This window comes from Cervus canadensis, chromosome 22 (genome assembly GCF_019320065.1).
Source record: "Cervus canadensis isolate Bull #8, Minnesota chromosome 22, ASM1932006v1, whole genome shotgun sequence".
NCBI classification, from domain to species: Eukaryota; Metazoa; Chordata; class Mammalia; order Artiodactyla; family Cervidae; genus Cervus; species Cervus canadensis.
The window spans coordinates 22,297,023-22,317,912 of NC_057407.1; the positions used below are offsets into that span (position 1 = coordinate 22,297,023).

The 20,890-nt window shown below is 43.5% G+C and overlaps 1 protein-coding gene across 3 annotated transcripts in view; it reads left to right on the forward strand.

Annotated features, from left to right (window-relative positions):
• LOC122424777 (prickle-like protein 2) overlaps nt 1-20,890 on the forward strand; it is a 175,270-nt gene that overhangs the window by 101,140 nt on the left and 53,240 nt on the right. For all 3 annotated transcript variants that reach the window (XM_043442960.1, XM_043442961.1, XM_043442959.1), the window contains exons 3-5: nt 12,642-12,755; nt 15,878-16,015; nt 18,981-19,184. In XM_043442960.1, coding sequence (XP_043298895.1) covers nt 12,642-12,755; nt 15,878-16,015; nt 18,981-19,184 — 456 coding nt within the window. The remainder of the gene's footprint in view (nt 1-12,641; nt 12,756-15,877; nt 16,016-18,980; nt 19,185-20,890) is intronic.

The following is a 20,890-nucleotide window of genomic DNA, read 5'->3' on the forward strand; positions in this document are numbered from 1 at the left end:
ATCTTAAGATAGCTTCTGTTGCTGTTCTCTAAACTTTTTTCAAAATGGTTCTCCATGATATTGTAAATCTGTACTTATTAAGAATGGGGGAGGGAATGGACTAATTATGTTCACAACTCTCTACTGTTCTTTTCCTTTTCCTTTTTTTTTTTTAAAGAGAATTTGCCAAAGAAGCAGACTTACAAGTTTCCAGCAGCGATGTACTGGAACTGGGCTCTTGGCAGTATCACAAGTTGTAACTGATCAGTTTTCAGAAATTTTGTAAGCCATTCAGCCCTTCTTCACACTTAATTGTGTAAACTTATAATTGCACCATATTAAAAACAAAGATAATAAATACTCAAACCGCATCACTTCATGACGAGGTTTCCCGTATTTTACTATTATCTGTGCTCCTGAGGTTATTTCATGTCTTACATCTGTGTGGTGGGAACACTGTGCAGCTGTATGCTGCTATGCATCTCTTGCCAGCCCCTCATCCAGTGTCATCACATTGGTAGCCTGGAACCACTCCTAGCGAAATTATTTATATCGTGAAAATGGACAAATGCTACAGATTTAGGGATGGATTTATTGTTGTTGTTTTTTTTGTTGTTGTTGTTTAACTCTGCAGTATTTTTCTCTGCCTCTAGTAGCCTTTGCATTACCTTAACTTTGCCTTAAAGTCATTTGCCTATTTGTCTTACGTGTGTGTGTGCATGTGCTCAGTTATGTCCAACTCTTTTGTGACCCCGTGAACTGTGGCCTGAAAGGCTGCTCTTTCCATGGAATTTTTCAGGAAAAAAAATATTGGAATGAGTTTTCCTTTTGAGCTACAGGGGATCTTTCCAAGTCAGGGATTGAACCCATCTCCCTTGCATTTCCTGCATTGGCAGGCATATTTTTCACCACTAGTGCCACCTGGGACGCATTTGTCTTACACACTTCAACAAGATATAATCTCCTTCAACCAGGAGTAGTTTCTTATTTGTATGCCTGTCCTTTCCATACAAATCCCTCAAAGTTCCTTGCAGGTAGTAGACTATTAGTCTGCTCAGGCTGTCTTAACAGAGTACCACAAACTGGGTGCCTTAAACCACAAAAATTTATTTCTTCACAGTTTGGGATGCTGGATGTCCAAGATCAAGGTGTTAGCAGGGATGGTTTCTGGTGAGACTCCTCTCAGCTTGCATTTGGCCACCTTCTTGCTGTGTCCTCCCAGGGCCTTTTCTCTGTGCATGGGCACTCCTGGTGTCTCTTCCTCAGTTTTCAAGGATATTAGTCTTTTCTGATTACAGCCCCAATCTTGTCACCTCTTTTAACCTAAATACCTCCTGAAAGGCTCTTTCTCCAGATTCAGTTACATTGGGGCTTATGGTTTCAACATGTGAACAGAGACGGGGGAGGCACAGTTCAGTCCATAATACAGACATTTATGACTTATGGATTAAATTGCTTCAAAGCTAAGAAGTATAGATCCTTCATTGTGTGCCTGTCTTTTGGCTACTTGCATTACTGGCCTACCTCAGAGATTTGTGGTTTTGGTTCCAAACCACCACAGGAAAGCAAGTGTTGCAATAAAGTCACTAATTTTGTGGATTCTCAGCACATGTAAAAATTGTATTTATACTATTAATTGCACAACAGCATTATATCAAAATGTTCATACCTTAATTACAAAACACTTTAGTGCTTAAAAATGCTAACCATCATCTGAGCTTTTCAGCAAGCTGTCATCTTTTTGCTGGCGGAGGGTCTTGCCTTGATTTTATGGCTGCTGACTGATTGGGTTGGTGGCTGTTGAAGTTGAGGTGGCTGGGGCAGTTTCTTAAAATGAAACAACTATGAAACATGGGTTGACTCTTCCTTTCACAAATGATTTCTCTATAACAGACAATGCTATTTGATGGCATTTTCCCCACAGTAAAACTCCTTTCAAAACTGGAGTCATTCTTCTCAAAACCCACCAGGGTTTTATCAACTAACTTGATGTAATATTCTAAATCCTTTGTTGTCATTCAACAGTCTTTAGCATTTTCAGAGGGGTAGATTGTATCTCAGAAAGCCACTTTCTTTGCTCATCTATAAGAAGCAAGGGTTTATCTGTTAAAGCTTTATTCTGAGATTGCAGCGACTCAGTCATATCTTCAGACTCCACTTCTGAGTCTAGTTCTCTTGCTGTACATACCACATCTGCAGTTACTTCCCCTGCTGAAGTCTTGAACCCCTTGAAGTCATGCATGAGGGTTGGAATTCAGTTCAGTCCAGTCACACAGTCATGTCTGACTCTTTGCAACCCCATGAACTGCAGCACACCAGGATTCCCTGTCCATCACCAATTCCCAAAGCTTGCTCAAACTCATGTGCATTGAGTCGGTGATACTATCCAACCATCTCCTCCTCTGTCGTCCCCTTCTCCTCCTGCCTTCGATCTTTCCCAGCATCAGGGTCTTTTTCAATGAGTCAGTTCTTTGCATCAGGTGGCCAAAGTATTGGAGCTTTAGCTTCAGCATCAGTCCTTCCAGTGAGTATTCAGGATTGATCTCCTTTAGGATGGACTGGTTGGATCTCCTTGCAGTCCAAGGGACTCTCAAGAGTCTTCTCCAACACCACAGTCCAAAAGCATCCATTCTTCAGTGCTCAGCTTTCTGTATAGTCCAACTCTCTCATCCATACATGACTACTGGAAAAACCAGAGCTTTGACTAGACGGACCTTTGTTGGCAAAGTAGTGTCTCTGCTTTTTAATATGCTGTCTAGGTTGGTCCTTCTTCCGAACTCCTGTGAATGTTGATATTTTGTGTCCTCATGAATCATGGATTCTTACTGGCGTATAAAGTGATGAATCCTTTCCAGAGGTTTTCGGTGGACTTTGCCCAGATCCATCAGAGGAATCACTTTTGTTGGCAGCTATACCCTTAAGAAATGTTTTCCTTAAATAGTAAGAGCTGAAAGTCAAAGTGACTCCTTGATCTCTGAGCTGCATAATGCATGCTGTGCTAGCAGGCATGAAAACAAGATGAACAACTCCATCAGAACTCTGGGGTGACCAGCTGCACTGTCAGTGATCAGTAATACTTCAAAAGGAATCTTTTTTTTTCTGGGCAGTAGATCTCAACAGTGGTTTAAAATATTCAGTAAATCGTGTTGCAAACAGATGTGCTGCCATCTAGGCTTTATTGTTCCCTTTACAGAGCACAGAGAGAGTAGATTCTGTGTAATTCTTAAGGGCCCTAGGGTTTGAGAATGATAAATGAACACTGGTTTCAGTGTAGGTCAGCAGCTGCTTTACCCCTTAACAAGAGAGTCAACCTATCCTTTGAAGCTTTGAATCCAGGTATTGACTTCTCCTCTCCAGCTATGAAAGTCCTTGACGGCATCCAATATATGGCTGTTGTGTCTACCTTGAAAATCTGGTGGTTAGTGTAGCCATACTCATGTATTATCCTAGCCAGATCTTCTGTATAACTTGCTCTAGCACCTTGTACTTTTATTTATGGAAAAGGCTTCTTTCCTGAAACCTCATGAACCAAAGCTTCAAATTTTTCTTCTGCAGCTTTCTCACCTCTCAGCCTTCATAGACTAGAAGAGAGTTAGGGCCTCAGTCTAGATTAGGCTTCAGCTTAAGGGAATCTTGTGGCTGGCTTGATCTTCTGTCCAGACCACTGACGCTTCCAGTATATCAGCAATAACTCTGTTTTGCATTTTTATCACTTGTGTGTTCACTGGAGCAGCACTTTTAATTTCCTTCAAGAACTTTTTCTTCACATTCACAATTTCCCTAACTATTTGGAGCAAGAGGCTTAGCTGTCAGGCTGTCTCAGCTTTCGACATACCTTTTGCACGAAGCTTAGTCATTTCTAGCTTTTGATTTAAGGTGAGCGACGTGCAACTCTTACTTTCACTTGAACACTTGAGAAGCCATTGTCGGATTATTAACTGGGCTAATGTCAGTATTGTTATTGTTGTGTTTCAGGAAATAGGGACCCCAAGCAGAAAGAGAGAGAAGGGGGAATCATTGTTTAGTGGAACAGTCAGAACCCATGCAACATTTATTATTATTGACAAATGGGCACATTTCATGGTGTCCCCAAACAATTACAAAAGTAACCAATCACATCCCCACCAAGAGCATACCATCACTTAGTAAATCTTCAGTTTGCTTTCTTGGGAAAAAAATATCACTGATCACAGATTGTTATAACTAGTATAATAACAGTGAAAAAGTTTGAAATATTGGGAGAATTACTATCACAAAAATGGCGCCGCTGGACTTGCTTGTCACAGGATTGCCACAGGCCTTCAATTTGTAAAACAGTGTATCTACAGAGCATGGTATAGCAAACTCACTAAAGTGATGTGTGCCTGTGCATCGTTTGAGCCTCACAGCAGTGTTTCAGAGTAAATATGATTGTTCCCATTTCACAGAGAAAGACATTGAGTCTATAAGAGATTTTTTTTTAAATTGCCTAATTATGCACCGATGAAAAGTGTTCAAAATTCAAAACATTTTTCAGACCCAAACAGCATGACTTCAGAGTCCAGACACCCAGCCACTCTAGGAAACTCCTCTGCTGCTGTTTTATACATACGTATGTGTACATCGTATCTCAAGGCAGTATTAAAACTGTTATCCAAAAAAAGTAAGCAGCTGTTGGGAAATCTTGCCTAGGGCATGCATGTGAATGTGTGGACATAACACAGTGCATGTGTCCTGGGATCAGGGGGTCTTGATGTAATTGCGGCTTCAAGGGAGAGTATTAAAACTCCAAGTTCTCCCATTTCTGACACCTCTTCTTTAAGACAGGGTAAAATAAATAACTGTCGGATAACACTCCAAACTAAATGGAAAGTATTTTCTAACTAAACACTGAAGTTTAATATTCTAAATAAAATTTTTGTTAACTGAAAGGGTTGGATAGAGAGCGAGCTTGTGAGAGCAGACAGGCATAGCCTCAGAGCACCTCACCTGATTCTGAATCACAGTACCTGCCTCAATTGTAACGTGATTATTGTCTTCAGTTTCTTTGAACAGAGTTGACTCAACTTGAAAGAAATTCTCTGGCTTCAAATCAAAATGGGTGTTGCTTTTTTCCCCCTCCTCTTAAAGAAGTAGTACATCAACAAGTCATTTTAGTTAACCTTCTCTTAGCGTCTTGCCATCAGTTACGTTTGGTGAAAAAGTAAGGGCTCTGATTCATCCTGAAGCCTCACCTGTGTATTCTGTTGCTGCATGCCCCTGTCCACATCCACTGATAAACCAGAAAGGCAAAGAGATGAGATCTGAACACAGCATGCGTTGATTCTCCAGACATTTGTTGAGCACCTGCTGTGTGCAATACCTTCTTCTGATAGTGAACAAAACCCCAGGCATTCACATTCTAGAGGGAAGAGAGAGACAGTGAACAGGTAGATTATGTATCAGCAACTGGTAAATTTCTCTGGGGGGAAGCAGGGTAAAGGTTTCTTATTTTCAACACTAGTGACATTTTGATCCAGATCATTCTTTACTTCGGAAACCACACTATGGACTGTAGGAGGTTTAATGGCTTCCCTGGCCTTGACTAGCTATATGTAAATAGCATACACACACACAAATATACACATGCACACTCACACACCAGTTGTGACAACATTCAGATATTGCCAGATATCCCTTGGGGGTCAGTGTAAGGCCCAGTTGAGAAGCACTGGTCTAAAGAGTAAGAGGTAGGGGCCCTGGTTCATTGGGTCAGGGAAGACCTCTCTTACAAGGTGACTTTTGAGCAAAGACAGGAAGAAGTGAGGACAAGCATCTTGTAAATATCTGGAGGAAGAATGTTGCCAGCAGAGAATGGCTAGTGCAGGGGCTGTGAGGTGAGAAGGGTGGCGTTGTGGGCAGGACTGAACAGGAAGAATGTATTAAGGGATGGGATCAGCCACCCCTTCAGGAGGCAAGATCGTGAGCCTGTAGTAAGGACTGTAGCTTTGAACCAGAGCGGGATAGGAAGTCACGAAGGGTTTTGAGAAGAGCAGCAATGGGACCTCGTGTATATTCAGATGAGGTTGTTCTTACCAAATAATCACCTGCAGGGGCACAAAGGTGAAAGCCAGGGTGCTTAAGCAGCTGTGGCAGTGGTTCTTGTGAGCATTTAGTCGAGGTGTAGGACTGGTTGTGAAGGGGTGGGGGACAGTGACTGGATTTGAGGTATGTTTTGAATGTAAATATGATACGGTTTGCTATTGAATCAGGCATCAGGTGTGAAAAAAACAAAAGCGGGGGTCTTTGAAATCTTTTTCCTTGAAAACACCCCAAATGAGCTTTTTTTCCCTTGATTTTTTTGATCCTACTCCTATGGGAGCTTAAGCCTGATGCATACATTGTTTAGGCATTAGGTTTTAGACTGTTATTTCCTGAATTGCTTCCTGAGTAAACCAATTAAAATTGTAATGTGCATCTCCAGGAGAAAAGGCAAGGAGCCGAACTTGGTACGATTTTACCTCTTCGACGCCACTTAACAACACTTCTCTCCTATTGCTTGGGTAATGAAATTCTGGCAAGGGAGGTGCCAAATGAACAAACGGGCCCTCAGAAGCAGCCCATCACCCCATGCTCATAGCTGTAATACTATCTGATTATCCTCCAGGTCCCCATTTGGGAACTCGTGTGCACTTTTCATAAAAACCACCGTGTTCACACTGCATCTCTCCCTTCTCTGTAGCACCTGCCTCTGAGACCTCAGGCATATGGTTGATATTGCCTTCCTGGATTGAGGTAGATTAACCAGGGTTCCAAGCTTCTCAAACTGCGAGAGAGAGAGAATGTGAAATAAAGGCCCAACCTTCTGGTCAGTCTCTGGGTTAAGACGCACTTTTATAAAACCTTCCAAATGTGTCAACACATGTTGGTGATTACACTATGTGAGTTTTTACCTTTACCTTGTAAAGTCACATTTGCTTTCCCCTTAAAGCAATGTTTCTCCATATTGGGTATGATATTTTTATTAAGTTTCAAAATGGAGGGGATATATGTATATTTATGGCTGATTTATGTAGAGGTTTTACAGAAAACAGCAAAATTCTGTAAAGCAATTATCCTTCAATAAAAAATAAATTAACTTAAAAAAAAAGAATGCAGAATTCTGGGCTCTTTGTGAGATCCAGAGGGATAAAAATGGGAATAATGTTCAATAAGGACCTCAAATAATTCTGTAGTATGTGTATGCAAACACTTGAGAATTGTTGCTGCATCATTTGGGAATTACACTCACTTCCAAGTAACTGAAATTTAAATAAAGATCTAGTTTATTTCTCTCATTGGTTGGAGAAGTTCAGTAATAGGCAACCCAGTGATGGTGTATGAGGGCTCTGTGGTGTATTCAGAAACTTTCACTCTTGAAGTTGCTTCATGGTGCAAAATGGCTGCTGAACCCCCAGCCATCATTTGTACATTCCAGCCAGAAAGCTGGAAGAAGGGGAAGTGGGCAAAAGGGGCCTTTGTCAACTACTTTACTTCCTTTTAAAAGAGCTCTCCCAGAAGTCACATCTTTACATGTCATTGGCCAGAATTTATTCACATGGCCACATGTTGTTCCTCCAGAAGTACAGAAATGTTTTTCTGAGCTGAGTATATTGATGCTGTAAGTAAAATAATGGTATTCTAATTAAGGAAGAATAGAAAATGGATGTGGAGAAGGTTCACATATAAAAACACTGGGGCATAAGAACCACTCAATTAAAAAATACATTGTTTGATCCCTTCCTTCATTGAGACAGTGAGGGACAATTGATTTTCAAACCAACCCCCAAATTCTGACTTCTTGTTGGGATCTCTCTCTAAGAAAAAGGGATGCTTTTGATATGGAAAATGTACCACCTCAAACTTTGAGCACTTTGCCTTTAGGATTTCTCATTCTTGCCAGAGCTGGTGAACTCCTTTTTAAGTACATATATATAGAGAGGGAGACACCTACAAAATTGAGTGAGAGCATATAACTTCACTTGCCTCCTCTGGGTCTCCTGGGATATCTGGTAATCTCATGGGTTGGCTGTTGAAGGAAAACACATGAGTAACTCTGAAATTCTTAAAATAGGCTCCCTGAACCAATAGTAGGGGCATCCCCAGAAAGGTGGTTAGAAATGCAGATGATTGCCCCCAACCCCCAGGTCCTCTGGATTAGAGATGTGTATTTTAACAAGCCTTCCATGTGGTTGTGGTGGAAGCTACAATTTGAGAACCACTGTTCCTGTGTAAAGCACTTTTCTCTCCAACGAGTAGTCACTGACTTTTTGGCTTCCATCTCTGCTCCAGCAGAAATGCTATCAAATGTGCAGTTCCTTCTGAAAAACCCAGTCTTCCCAATTGGGCGAGGTCTTGCTTCGTCAACTTTCTTTGCACACTGACTAAAGCTCTGACAATCCGTCTTGACACAGACTGAAGTTATTGCCAAACCTCACTGTTGAGAGTAACATGTTTAAATAAAGGCCTTTGGTTATTTCGTTTTCCTGAGCCAGTGTATTGTGCTCAGCATGCTTTTGTTTGGAGGAAATGGACCTCGTATGGCTACACCCAGGTCACAGTCATAGGGCACCTCTACCTGGGAATCTGTAACCGGAGCGAAGTCCCAAGCACATGCCACAGAGCTGCTTTTGGAGAAATACACTGAGTGTAACAGGAGGAAAAATCACATCATCAACCTGTCAGATAGTGGTTTGGTAGTGATCATCGTTGACAGAATTCTATTGGATTTGATTATTTACTTGTAAAAATTAACAAGAGAAACATGTTTGGGCTAAAATGAGCAATCTGCAGGGTTTTCAGGGGTGGTGCCAAATTTAATTTTTGTAGTGCCAGAAAGTATATTAAATATTTTCCCCTTCCCATTGGTATGATTGGTGTTTGTTTTGAGCTATACAGTAGTTTTATTATGGAAGATGCCAGAGCATTTCCATGTATGCCGCATTTCCATGTTCAGCCAGAGACAGATGGGGAAAGGAAGCCATCCCTCCCTCCTTCCCATCTGTCTGCTAATTCCCTTTACTCAGTGAAGAGCTTGCAGAGTCCAGCTCCTAAACACCAGGAAGAGACACAGAAGGCAGCACAAAGTGATTATTTTTCCTGCTGGACTTGAACAGGCTTTGAAGAGCCTTGAAAGTGGTGAAGCACCGACTCACTCTCCTCCCTCAGAGCAAGCCAGATTACCTCCCATGTAATATGGGAGTGATTTGGTAGGTTGTTAGTTAATATTAGCTGCCTTGGTTTAATAATGGAGCATCTTACTAGATAAGCTCTTTTATTTCTGTCCGGAGAATCCCATGGACAGAGGACCCTGGTGGGCTACAGTCCTTGGGGTAGAGGGGGTGGCAAAGAGTTGAAGCTTTTAAGTCTTCCCCCAACTATTGTTTGAAGTCATCCACCAAATTATTGCTAGCCTTGAGAGAAATTTTTTTAAAACACTGTGTATTCAAGGAATTACTGGAATACTAGTAGAAAAGATATATTTTCAGTGGTGGGGATCAGTAGACTTAAATTATAAAAGGCAACACAAGATGTCCAGCCAGGAAGGATGTTTCAAAAGAGTAGAGTCACTGCCTCTGCAGACCTAAGAATTCAGTCTTTAGGGTGGACCTTGGCGTACTAAGGTATTTATTTACCACCTAAGTATCTCTAGAGCTCTCCATCACTTCCTCCCCCTTGGCCCAGTCATGCATTGGGACTCTTTATCCTCCAGTAGGCGGCGCTCCAGTAGGTAAAGAACCCGCCAGCAAATGCAGAAAACATAAGAGACACAGGCTCAGTCACTGGGTCAGGAAGATCCCCTGGGAGAGAAATGGTAACCCACTCCAGTATTCCTGCCTGGAGAATTCCATGGACAGCGGAGCCTGGTGGGCTACAGTCCATGGAGTCACAAAGAGTCGGACACAACTGAGGCAGCTTAGCATGCACACAGCACTTAAAACAGCCTGAAACTTCTCCAATCCAGGCTGCAGGTGTGGTCCTCACCCAAGAGTCTCCCATAAGGAACTGGAATTGAGCAAGGCTCGTCAGTCTAGGGTGGATTCCTGAAGTGAGGTTGTGTCAACTCCCAGTCGTGTGGGGATCTGCTGAGAGGAAAGAATGGAGCCAAGGACACCAGCCTTAGAGAGATGGAAAATCCCTTACTAGTCACTTTCCTTTGGAAGTTTCCATTTCCTCATGGGGTTTTTGAGAAAACACATCTTTTTATATAAGTTACCTTTCTACCCCCTGAAACCAAACTAGCTTAAATAGCACTTTATTCCTCACAACCTTCTTTCTTAGACCCATTGCAAGTGGGAGCTTCACAGATTTGGTCTCACTCTACAAGCCAGTGGTGGGTGTTGCCTACCTCTTAAAATGGAAGGGAGGCCACGAAAATCTGGATTGTTCCATTTGAAGCTTACCAGGCTGCACGATATACTTACTGCTGTGTATTCTTATTATTTATTGTTATTGCCAGCTAAATGCTTTGCCTCCACTCCCATTTAATTGCCACAATCATGTGATAAGGATTCTGAGAGTTTTTAACCCCAGAAACACGGGGATGGGTAAGGACAGAGCCAGGACTGCAGGGTTCAGATCTACTTGGCCATGGCTGCAGAAGATACAGGGAAGACTCCAGCCTGGGTCAGCCTTGGACAGTAGCAGACAGGGCTTGTTCAAGGCACCAGTTCAGAAGATGACAGCTCTGGGCAGTGGAGACAGGGCTGAGTGAGTGGTAAGGGATGATTGCCAGGAAGGTCAGTGGAGCTCACATTAGACTCTTCATGATCATGCATCCACAGTATGATGCATTTTTTAAAAAATTTGTATTGAAGCATAGTTGATATATGGTATTGTGTAAAACTGGTCTGCCTTAGGTCTAACCCTAACCCTAAAAAAGAAAAATTTCCACACTGGATGGTGTTTTTTCAGGAAAACGAATTTTTTCCATATTCTTTTTGGTGACAGTTTATCACAGGATATATTTCCCTGTGCTATCCAGTAGGACTTTATTGCTTATCCATACAGTGATTCATTTTATATTAGCATTTACCCCTAATGTTCGGTAACTATCATGGGAGTTGTGAGAATGTCAAAGCGATGATGCCACAAGGCCTTTCCACCCGTCATTTTTTGACCTGGGAGGCAAAACCCATCCCCCAGTATACTGCAGCTGCTTCTTTATCTGTGGCCCTTACAGGTGAGCATGTGGACCGCAGTTCTCCTGCGCACGCAATGCTGTGCCAGTCTGTGATGGGCTCATCGCCAGCTTCTAATCCCAAACTAACTCATGATCTGAGCTCTTGTGTCTTCTCGGAGGAGAGTGCTGGTAACCTGTGGGCTGCCTTCAAAACCTGAATTCCAGGCCCTGGCTCCCTACCAGTGTCTACAGGGAGGGGTTGCAAGGCCCTGGGTTTCAAAAGTCAGCTAGTCTAGGACAAGAAGTCTGTTTATGTTTGCCTTTGGGATTTGATTAAGAGGATGATGTGCACATGATGGTGAGTGGTTACGATCATTTGTTACAAAAATAAGGATGGCTTTCACATTTTGTTTAAGGCTTTGTCATCATAAAGCCTTCTTCCTCTCTCTTCTAACACTTATGATTTCATTTCTGGAGATCAAAGTAGACAGAGCTTTCACAACTCTTCACCCCAGCATTCCCAAAACATGTAGTCATATCCAAGGCTCCTTAAACTCCAGGGACTGTGACCATGGTTGAGGAGCATAATGAATACAGTGAATTTAGGGCCCTATGTCTTCTGTCTTCTCCGTTTTGTTGAATGAATGCCTTGTTTCACAAGAGCTGGTCATAATGCTTAGAGATAGTTGAAAAGTATTTTCCATGATATCATCTGAGCTTGTGGGAACTTTTTTTTAATCTCTCCTATATAAAGCATACCTTCTGTTTTGGCCAGTTTTTTCCCCTAGCTTGCATGCAACTGGATGGTAGAATGTCTGTTTTCTTTTCTCAGGCAAAATTAGATGTTTAGTGCTTTCCCAAGTCGTCGTTAGGGTTGAATGAGTCTCAGAGACTGAAAGAATATGTCCTAACAGCTGTAAACGGGAGCATTCTAAGATGTAGCCCCCCCCCCCCCAAAAAAAAACACATTGATGATGATCTTTAATTACACATTCTGTATCCTGAATTCAGTGACTTTTTAACAGACCTGATTTTCTGGCCTGTCCTCAGGAAAAGCTCAAAACCTAGAGGGCTTTTAGTGTAGGTGGAGGCTGAGGGACCCAAGAGTCCTCCAAGTGCCAAAGACTCCAGCGCCAAGACAGGCACTGACACATCCTTTTGGCTGGGAGGGCAGGTTACATGTCGGAGACACAGAGAGAAAATGGTAAAGTCAGCTCTCAGGGGAGCCTGCTGAGAAAGCCCTGGCCCCTGGGGTCATCAGCATGTTTGCCGAAATCTCTTTTTCTAGGAAAGTTAGCTGGCTTTGTTTCTTCCTTACAGAGAGAGGAAAAGCCCCAAGACATGGGAGATTCGCGGGGCTCTTTCTTCAAGGATAAATGTGTCTGCTTGCAGCAAGAAACTCCTAGGCTGTGGAGTTTCACGAAGGGTGGAGACAGTGGGAAGCAGATTGCGTCTTGCTGTGGGAACCATCTCCCCAGGATGTGGGAAGGGGCAGGTGGTTTGAAGAATGGGTGAGTTACCCATGTGCTTTCCCATCCTTCAGGTTCACCAGTACTACAGCTGTCTCCCAGAAGAGAAAGTCCCCTATGTCAACAGTCCTGGAGAGAAACTTCGAATCAAGCAACTATTACACCAGCTGCCACCGCATGACAATGAGGTAAGGGGGCTAGAGGGGCTTTCAGAAGCCTTAGAACTAAAAAAAAAAAGAAGCCTTAGAACTTTCAGCGAGTTGTTAACTTTTTCGTCATCAGAATGCTGCAGTCAGTGAGATCCCCAAGGAAAAACTTGGGCAATTTATTTTAGGTTTTGGTTTCCTTAGTTAGAGGTAAAAGAAGCTGTCAGACGCCTTCTGGAAAGGGTTACTGAAAAGCAGAATCTTATGGGGTTGATTTGCCTCTGTGCCTGGCACTATACTAACTACTGGGGGCAGAGAGCACTAAACTTTACAAGTTCAAGTCCAGGTTTTCTTAGTTGAAGAGTGTGCGATGCCAGTTGCCTGAGCATGTTAGATGAAAGAGATGCCCTGGGCAGTTTAAGCCCAGCACAAACTTTGTGACTCTCTTAGAGTTTTCAGCATCTTTTCTTAGTGAATGAGTGTGTAGGTTTTCCACGTTACACTGCTGTAGAAGTTACATGTCCAGATTTGCAGCTGTGAACATCTGTGTTTTTGTTATTTCCAATCCAGCTTGCCAAGGTTATCCTTTTTACTCCTGAAAATACGACTTGCAGATTGTTTGTTTTTTTTTTTTTTCCTAAACCCAGACAAGGGCACTCTAAGCAGACATTTATCATCTTTGAAGTCAAATTGATCCTAAAAGGAAATTTGTGTTTTTAAAAGGTTATCATGCTTGGGAGGTTTAGCTTTGCAAACTAGAAATTAATGTTCATGTATCTGGTTTTTAAAAGTAGTGATCCTATAGAATCCAGTTGTCTACGTAACTCTAATTGTGTTTTAAAGAAAGCCATAATTTCAAGGTAAAAGGAGAAATTTAAAACTCCTCTAGAGAGCTGGACCCAGCTTTTTACCAGCTGCCCCCACCCACGAGCTCAGTCCCTGAGGAAATAAGTGTGTGGTTTTTTAGTCTTTATCTTCCCACATTTGAATAAAAGGAATAAACCAGGAGCCTCAAAAATTAATTAAAAAAGTAAAAATAAAAATAAAAAATAAAATAAAAAAAATTAAATAAGCAGAGCAAAAGCTTAAAAACTGAAGCAACTCCCTAGAAAGGGAGTCATAATTCCCCTTCCTGTTCTTTATTTCAGACTTCATAAAACAGATTTAAATAATGCTTTCTCCTTTAAAGAGGAAAGCAAGCATTGTAACCTGATGCCCAGGTAACTAATTTGAAAGTGAAAATGCCGGTTTTTACAAGCAGGAGGGGTGTGCCTATGTTTCAAAGCATGTCCATAAACTGTCAGTGGTGTCATCATATTCTTTGGGTTATTCAGATCATGGCAGTACATTCTCCACATGAAGACTCTTTTTTTCAAATTTTCTTTTTTTTTTTTACTTGATAGAGGAAAGTGGTCTCCTCTTACCTACTCCTCTCTGTTTTTTCATTGTTATTTCTGTTTCTGGTTGATTGTGATTTCATGAAAATAGACCCTTCAAAGTTTTTCTTCCTACTGGTGAAAATTGCTTACATGTGACCCAATGGACAGATTTGTCCATTCGACATGGCCTTTTAAAGGACAAAGGGTGATTCTAAAGTAAATATTTGATCATGCCCTTTTTCATACAGGTTAGACAGTTTTGATGTATACAACTGCAGTGGTTTTCAAACTAGTCCTAGTTCAAAGGTTGCCCTTTGACCATCTATAGGACAAAGCATCCAGGCAATTCAGTTAACTTTCTTGATGTCCAGATTATTCTGAAGTAAGACAGAGGGTGTGGTTAGATCCATGTGTCCCAAAATGTCTAGATCGATGACTTTGGGTGGGACAAGGACATGGCAGTAAATAATACTGAACCACATAATGAGACTCTCTCCCTTTTTTAACTGTATTTCATTCCTTGTGGCTGAGTAGTCATGGGGGAACTTTTAGTTTGGGTGGGCAGGTGTCTCACACCTCTCCAACTCCTACTAATCTCCATCTTTAAGTAACAGCATTGAGAACCTCCGTTTTAGAATCTCCTACAAGCAAAAGTAACCAGCTAGAAGCCAACAGTATGGTTTTGTTTTCACTCTTGTATTTAGTTTTATGACTGCCCTATTTTTTCACAATATTGCTTTTCTATTTATAGTCATAATATACTTTCTTTCCAAGTAAATGTATTCAAGTAAAAAAAAAATGAGTTACTTTTTAAAACATTATTAAGTAAATAGTAGTTCAAGATTACAGCAAAATTCCCAAGGTGTGCATAAATAAAAGAGAATGGGAAATAGCAGATTTGAATATCTTTAATGTCCCTACCTTAGTTTTTGTGAGTTTCTGTGTTGAACGAGAAGGAAAATCTCTTATGCAAGTTGTTAACGAAAGCCCAATGAGCAGCCCTCTCCCTCCTACACACAGAGAAACACGCAAGTACTTCCTGAGAGAATAGAGAGCTCTGAACCAAATTCTCAGGCTCACACCTTGGTTCTCATCTCATTTCGGGAAACAGACGCCATGAGCGTGTTGACCGCAATTCTGGCTCGTTGGCCTGGGGCCATCCTTTGGTGTCAGGGATCATTTCCTTGGGCCCATGGAGGTGAGAGTGAAAGTGAAAGTGAAGTTGCTCAGTCCTGTCAGACTCTTTGCGACGCTGTGGACTGTAGCCTACGAGGCTCCTCCGTCCATGGGATTTTCCAGGCAGGGGTACTGGAGTGGGTTGCCATTTCCTTCTCCAGGGGATCTTCCCAACCCAGGGATCAAACCCAGGTCTCCTACATTGCAGGTAGATGCTTTACCATCTGAGAGTGAGAGTATGGTGATCAATTTGAAGATCCACATCACTTTGTAGAAGAAGAAAGTCCCAGATGTTGACTAGCAGCAAAGCTCTCCCAGTGACGTGGCTCTCAGTGTGGTGAGCAGAGAGGGACAGTGAGCATTAGCCTGTCTGAGACTTGTGTTCCTGAGTTTTGAGCCTCTAGGAAGCTCTTTTGATGGTCAACAATCTCGGGTCGATACTCACCTAAATAGCCCCAAGCCTGATGGTATTCAAGTGCCCGCCAGGACAGTGAAACCTAGTGCACGTGTGTTTAATAAGAAAAAAGTCTGAGGCCAAGGCTTCAGGAATCCTCAGGGGCAAAAGATGACCACCACCCCCACCCCCACCCTTCCTGTGTGTCTGTCCAGGTTCGCTACTGCAACTCCCTGGATGAGGAAGAGAAAAGGGAGCTGAAGCTCTTCAGCAACCAGAGGAAACGTGAAAACCTGGGCCGCGGCAATGTGAGGCCCTTCCCGGTCACCATGACGGGAGCCATCTGTGAACAGGTAAGCGCATGGTCTGGGGCGTGCCCGGGGGGCCACTCAGGCATCCCTTCCCTGATTCATTCATTCAGCAGTTATTTTCTTGAGAGCCTACTTGGTAGGCCTGGGAGATACAGCTGTGAGCAAATGGTTGGAAAGCTTGGTCTTGCCCTTGGAAGGAGTTCTGTCCTAGGAGAGAAGTCAGACAATAATGTCAATAAATAAGAGAAGAAAATGCAGTGGGGAAAAGAGTTAATGCTGGGAGTGTGAGGTGGCTGCAGCTTTCAGTGAAGTGGCTGGGAAGGCTCCACAGAGACAGTCGGGAACTGAGGGAGTGAGTCATGTGATGGCAGGGAAACGGGGCTGTGAGGGAACAGCACGTTCACAGACGCTGTGGCGGGAGCGTTTCTCTTATGGTCCAGGAGTGGCAGGTTGGCCCGTGTGGCAGGGCAGGAGGGGCAAAGGAAGAGACTGCACTGGTCCAGTCCAGTTTCATGGAGGGCTGTGTCAGCCACTTGAAGGAGAGAGAGGGCCACTGGAGGGATTTGAGCAGAGAAAGGACATGATGGAATTATATTTTTAAAAGGAGTGCTTTAGAAAGTGGAGTTTTCCTGGACCGTGGCCACCCTCTTTCCCAGGATCATCCCAGGACCAGTGCCCTTTAAAGAGGTGATAGATGGTCATCTCCTTGGGTCTGAAGATTCTTTAGCAAAGTGCATGGACCTCCGCATTCTTTCTAGGGCCTCCCACATTCTTTTCTAGGACCTCACAGTTGAGAGTTTGGATTTGTTTTTTCTTCTAGTCTCCTGTAGAGTGCTCCGGGCTTGGTGGAGAAGGATTTTTAAGAAAAGAGGGTGGGAATCAGGCCTGCCTGGGTTCACCCTCCCTGACCTCTTGACCTCCAAAAGCCTTCTGGGGTTAATGGTCATATATTGAGCACTTTTCTTAGCCCTGCTGCTCAAAGAGTGGCCCCCTCTAGCTCCTTAAGCACTTTAGGGACCCATTCAGGCGTAGATTGAAAGAGGATACATGACCTGAACTGGTGAAGAAAAGGCAACATACTACCTGAGCAGAGGGGATGCCATTTATTTGGGGGCCCTTTTTGGGAGGGATTTCAGAGAGAGAAGTTTGGAAGGCTCAGTGGATGAAATGGAGATGTTACTTAACAGGGGAGCAAAAGCACCAGAGTTGACAATGGGGTCTTCATCCTTGGCACCCACCCCTGAGATGCAGGTGGTCAGAGGTTAGGATGTGAGGTTCCTTGTGCTCCATTCAGAGCCTCTGCCACTCTTGGGTGGTTCTCCTTGACCAGCCCAGGAGGGCTCCCCTGAGGCAAAAGGGAAGCTGGGCATTTCGTAGGCAGATGTCGAAAGTGATATAGAATAGTGATGACAGCATTGAGACAGAAAGATGTAAGTTTGACACATGATTCTGCCAGGTGACCTTGACCCTATTACTTTTCCTAACAGTTTTGTCATCTCCAAAATGGGGGTATCGAATACCTAGGTCATAGAATCATGGTGAGGGTGAAATGGGATTCTGTATTGTTACGGTAATTAAACAAGGAGGCCATTAGACTGGGATGGCTCTATTGCCTTGGTAGCCTGTATCAGCAGACCAAAACCTGAACCAGTCAGGGTACCAGAATCTGAGAAAATGACACTGAAGAATAACCAATTATAAGCAGCCAGCCAGGCTTTCCAAATAAGGGGACCACTTAACTCTCTGTAGTCACTGAAATACTTTCCTTGCCTTTACTTCCATGACTTCTCTATAAAACTCTCCCCCGGGTTTCTGTCCTTGGAGTACTCCCAGCCACCTTTGGTTTGATGCTTGCTACCCAATTCTTATCAGTGTTGGAGCAAATAAACTGGAAAGCTTCAATGTGCCCCCTGGTTTATCTTCTAACAATACACATACCTCAGTTCTGCTAATGTTACCACACAAGGCTGGGGTATCACTTTCTGTAATGTAATGTCTTTCTTATGTCTGGTCACTTGCATAAATGAGCTCCCAGAGACTACTCCATGAGACCTGGACTTCATTTTCTGTGAAGCATCTCAGCGCTTTTGATGGCAGTGTGTGGGAAAGGTCTAGGGGTGGCCATTCTGCTCTTCAGATGTCGCCCCCAGAGTCAGCCTCTCAGGTGGGGCTGGATTCTCAGGCCAATGCCTTGATCAGCAGAGAGCCTCCCCCAGACCTGTTGCCTCACACTTTATTGTTCCCTCCAAGACCTTCAGACTCTATTCATTTTATCTTGAGCCCAACTGTAAGCATGGGTTATCATGGATTTTGCCTTGCTCCTTTCTGGGCAGGGGAAGGAACTTTGGAAATGAGTGAGAAGATAGGAAAGGGAGAAAAAAGAAGTCCTTGCCATAGTCTGGCCTTAGGACCAGAACCTTTTCATTGGGGACTGTGTATAAACATGTCAGAGGAAGCAGGCCAGAAGCATGCCGCCTTAGAGGCTTCTAGAGAAACATGAATGGTAAAAGGTGGGCATGGTTTTATGAACCCACTCCCCTACCACCCTAAGTGTAGGCCCCACCAGCTCCCCAGGTCCTGCAGGCTTCCTTCTTGCTCCCCAACACCACATAGCATCTTGCTGCAGGTGTTCAACGAGGCCAGGCCTCCGGCAGGGAGTTTACAATGTCTCAGAGATAATGAGACCTCCGCTGTTTGCTTCCTGTCAGCAGAGCTCTTCTGTGTCACCGCGCTGACAGACCTTGCCTTTCTCTCCCACGTCTGTGATTCTTTATTTTCTCAGTGACAATGATCTTCGTCTTACTTGTAGGCCTAGGAAGGGATGGAGGGGGTGGGGGGGCAAGAAAACCCCCCCTGCCACGTGTGAAGCAGGTAGCACAGTAACTCATTTGAAAGTAAGTGCTCAGTAACAAGCTAATGGCGCTGGTGGTCGTGCATCTTTTCTGCATGGCGCTGAGAGCTGGGGGCTGCTGTTCCTCGTACTGACCTGTTTCTGTTCACTTCACAGTGTGGAGGCCAGATCAATGGCGGGGACATCGCTGTGTTTGCATCACGCGCTGGCCACGGTGTCAGCTGGCACCCACCCTGCTTTATCTGCACTGTCTGCAACGAGCTCCTGGTGGATTTGATCTACTTTTACCAGGATGGGAAGATCTACTGTGGCAGGCACCACGCAGAGTGCCTGAAGCCGCGCTGCGCAGCCTGCGACGAGGTCAGAGCTGGCTCCGCTCCGTGGGGCCCGCAGCCCCGATGTCACCCTGGGTTTCACCATAGCCAGCACGTTGCCGTGTGTTTCCTGCGTGGAGGAAAACCATAGGCCACTCCAGCCTCTCCTATTAACTCTTTTGAGAGCGGGTCTAGCCCCATCCCTGGTTGCTAGAATGTCCAGGACTCTGACCTGCTTTACTGAATTTGATAGTTTCATAGGCTGCTCTAGGGCACTAGGTCATTTCAGAACTCTTAAAAAAAGGTGAGGGGGAGGTATTGTTATGGAGCTTTCGATTTCAGCCCAAATCTAAGGGAGCAATCATCATGAGTAATAATGTGTCATTTCTGAATATCTTAAAATTTTGGGTGTCCTGAGATTCGATGGAGCAGATTTAGGTGAGAAGAGAAGAAAAGAGTAGCATGATGTGATTGTCCCATAATCTACCAAAGTCCTGGTGAGGATTCCGGGGCAGATGGCTGCTCCATTAGGATTCTTCTGCCCCATACACTCACCCGGGTCAGAGAGCAGGCTGGGCCGAAGGGGTTCATACCTCATCTTTCCTCCCAGTGGAAGTACACCCAGGTGTGGTCTGGGAGCTGAAAGGTAGAAAACCTGGGTTAGTATAAAAGTTGGGAGCAGAAAGGAAAATGTTCTAAGCTTGACTGCTTTTACAGGAATAGTGTGGGGAAAGGTCTTGGGCAGGGGGTTCTTCCTATGCAAAATATACTTTTGGTTCTTTGTTGACCCTGTAAGGCTATGTGGGACCCTCTAAACAACACTCCACTTTGTCACCCAGAGGCCACCTGTATGTGGCATTTCTTCCTTACAAACTGCCCATCAGAGACTCACTCTTCTAGGAGGAAATCTATCAGTCTTAACTAATACGGATTCTCATGCTACTGCTGATGTTCATAAGAGACGCTCTGAGCAGGTAGTTGGTCCAAGTTTGTGATTGTAGGCAGCACCTTTCCCTACCTGCCTCAGTTCCCCCATCTGGAAGTGAGTGCTCGTAATACTTTATCTAATGGGAAATGAAGTCAGATGATTAAAGCACTTTGAAATTTGTCCTTATTGAAGTCTAATTCATACAGCATAGGATTTACCCTTTGAAGGTGTGCAATTCAGTGGTTTTTAGTATATTCACAAAGTTGGACAGCCATTGCTACTGCCTAATTCCAGATCATTTTTATCATCTAAAAAGAAACCCCAGATGCATCAGCAGTCACTCCCCTTTCTCCCCTCCCCCCCAGCCCTGGCAGCCATTCATCTAGTCTCTCCATGAATTTGCATATTCTGGACATTTTGTGTAAGTGGATTAATGCAACATATGACCTTCCATGTATGGCTTCATTCACTTAGCATGATGTTTTTGTGGTTAACCCGAGTTACAGCATGTATCAGTACTTTCCTTTTTATGACTGAATAATAGGCAACTATATATGTCACATTTTGATTAGCCATTTATTAATTGATGGGCATTTAAGTTTCCACTTTTTGATTGTTTTAAACAAAGTTACTGTGGACATTCATATACAGGTTTTTTTGCGGGCATATATTTTCTGTCCTCTTGAATTTATATCCAGGAGTGGAATTGCTGGGCCATATGGTAGTTCTATGTTTAACTTTTTGAGGGGATCTGAAGTGTCTTCCAGAGCAGCTACACCATTTTACATTTGCAGCTATCAACGAATGAAAATTCCAATTTCTCA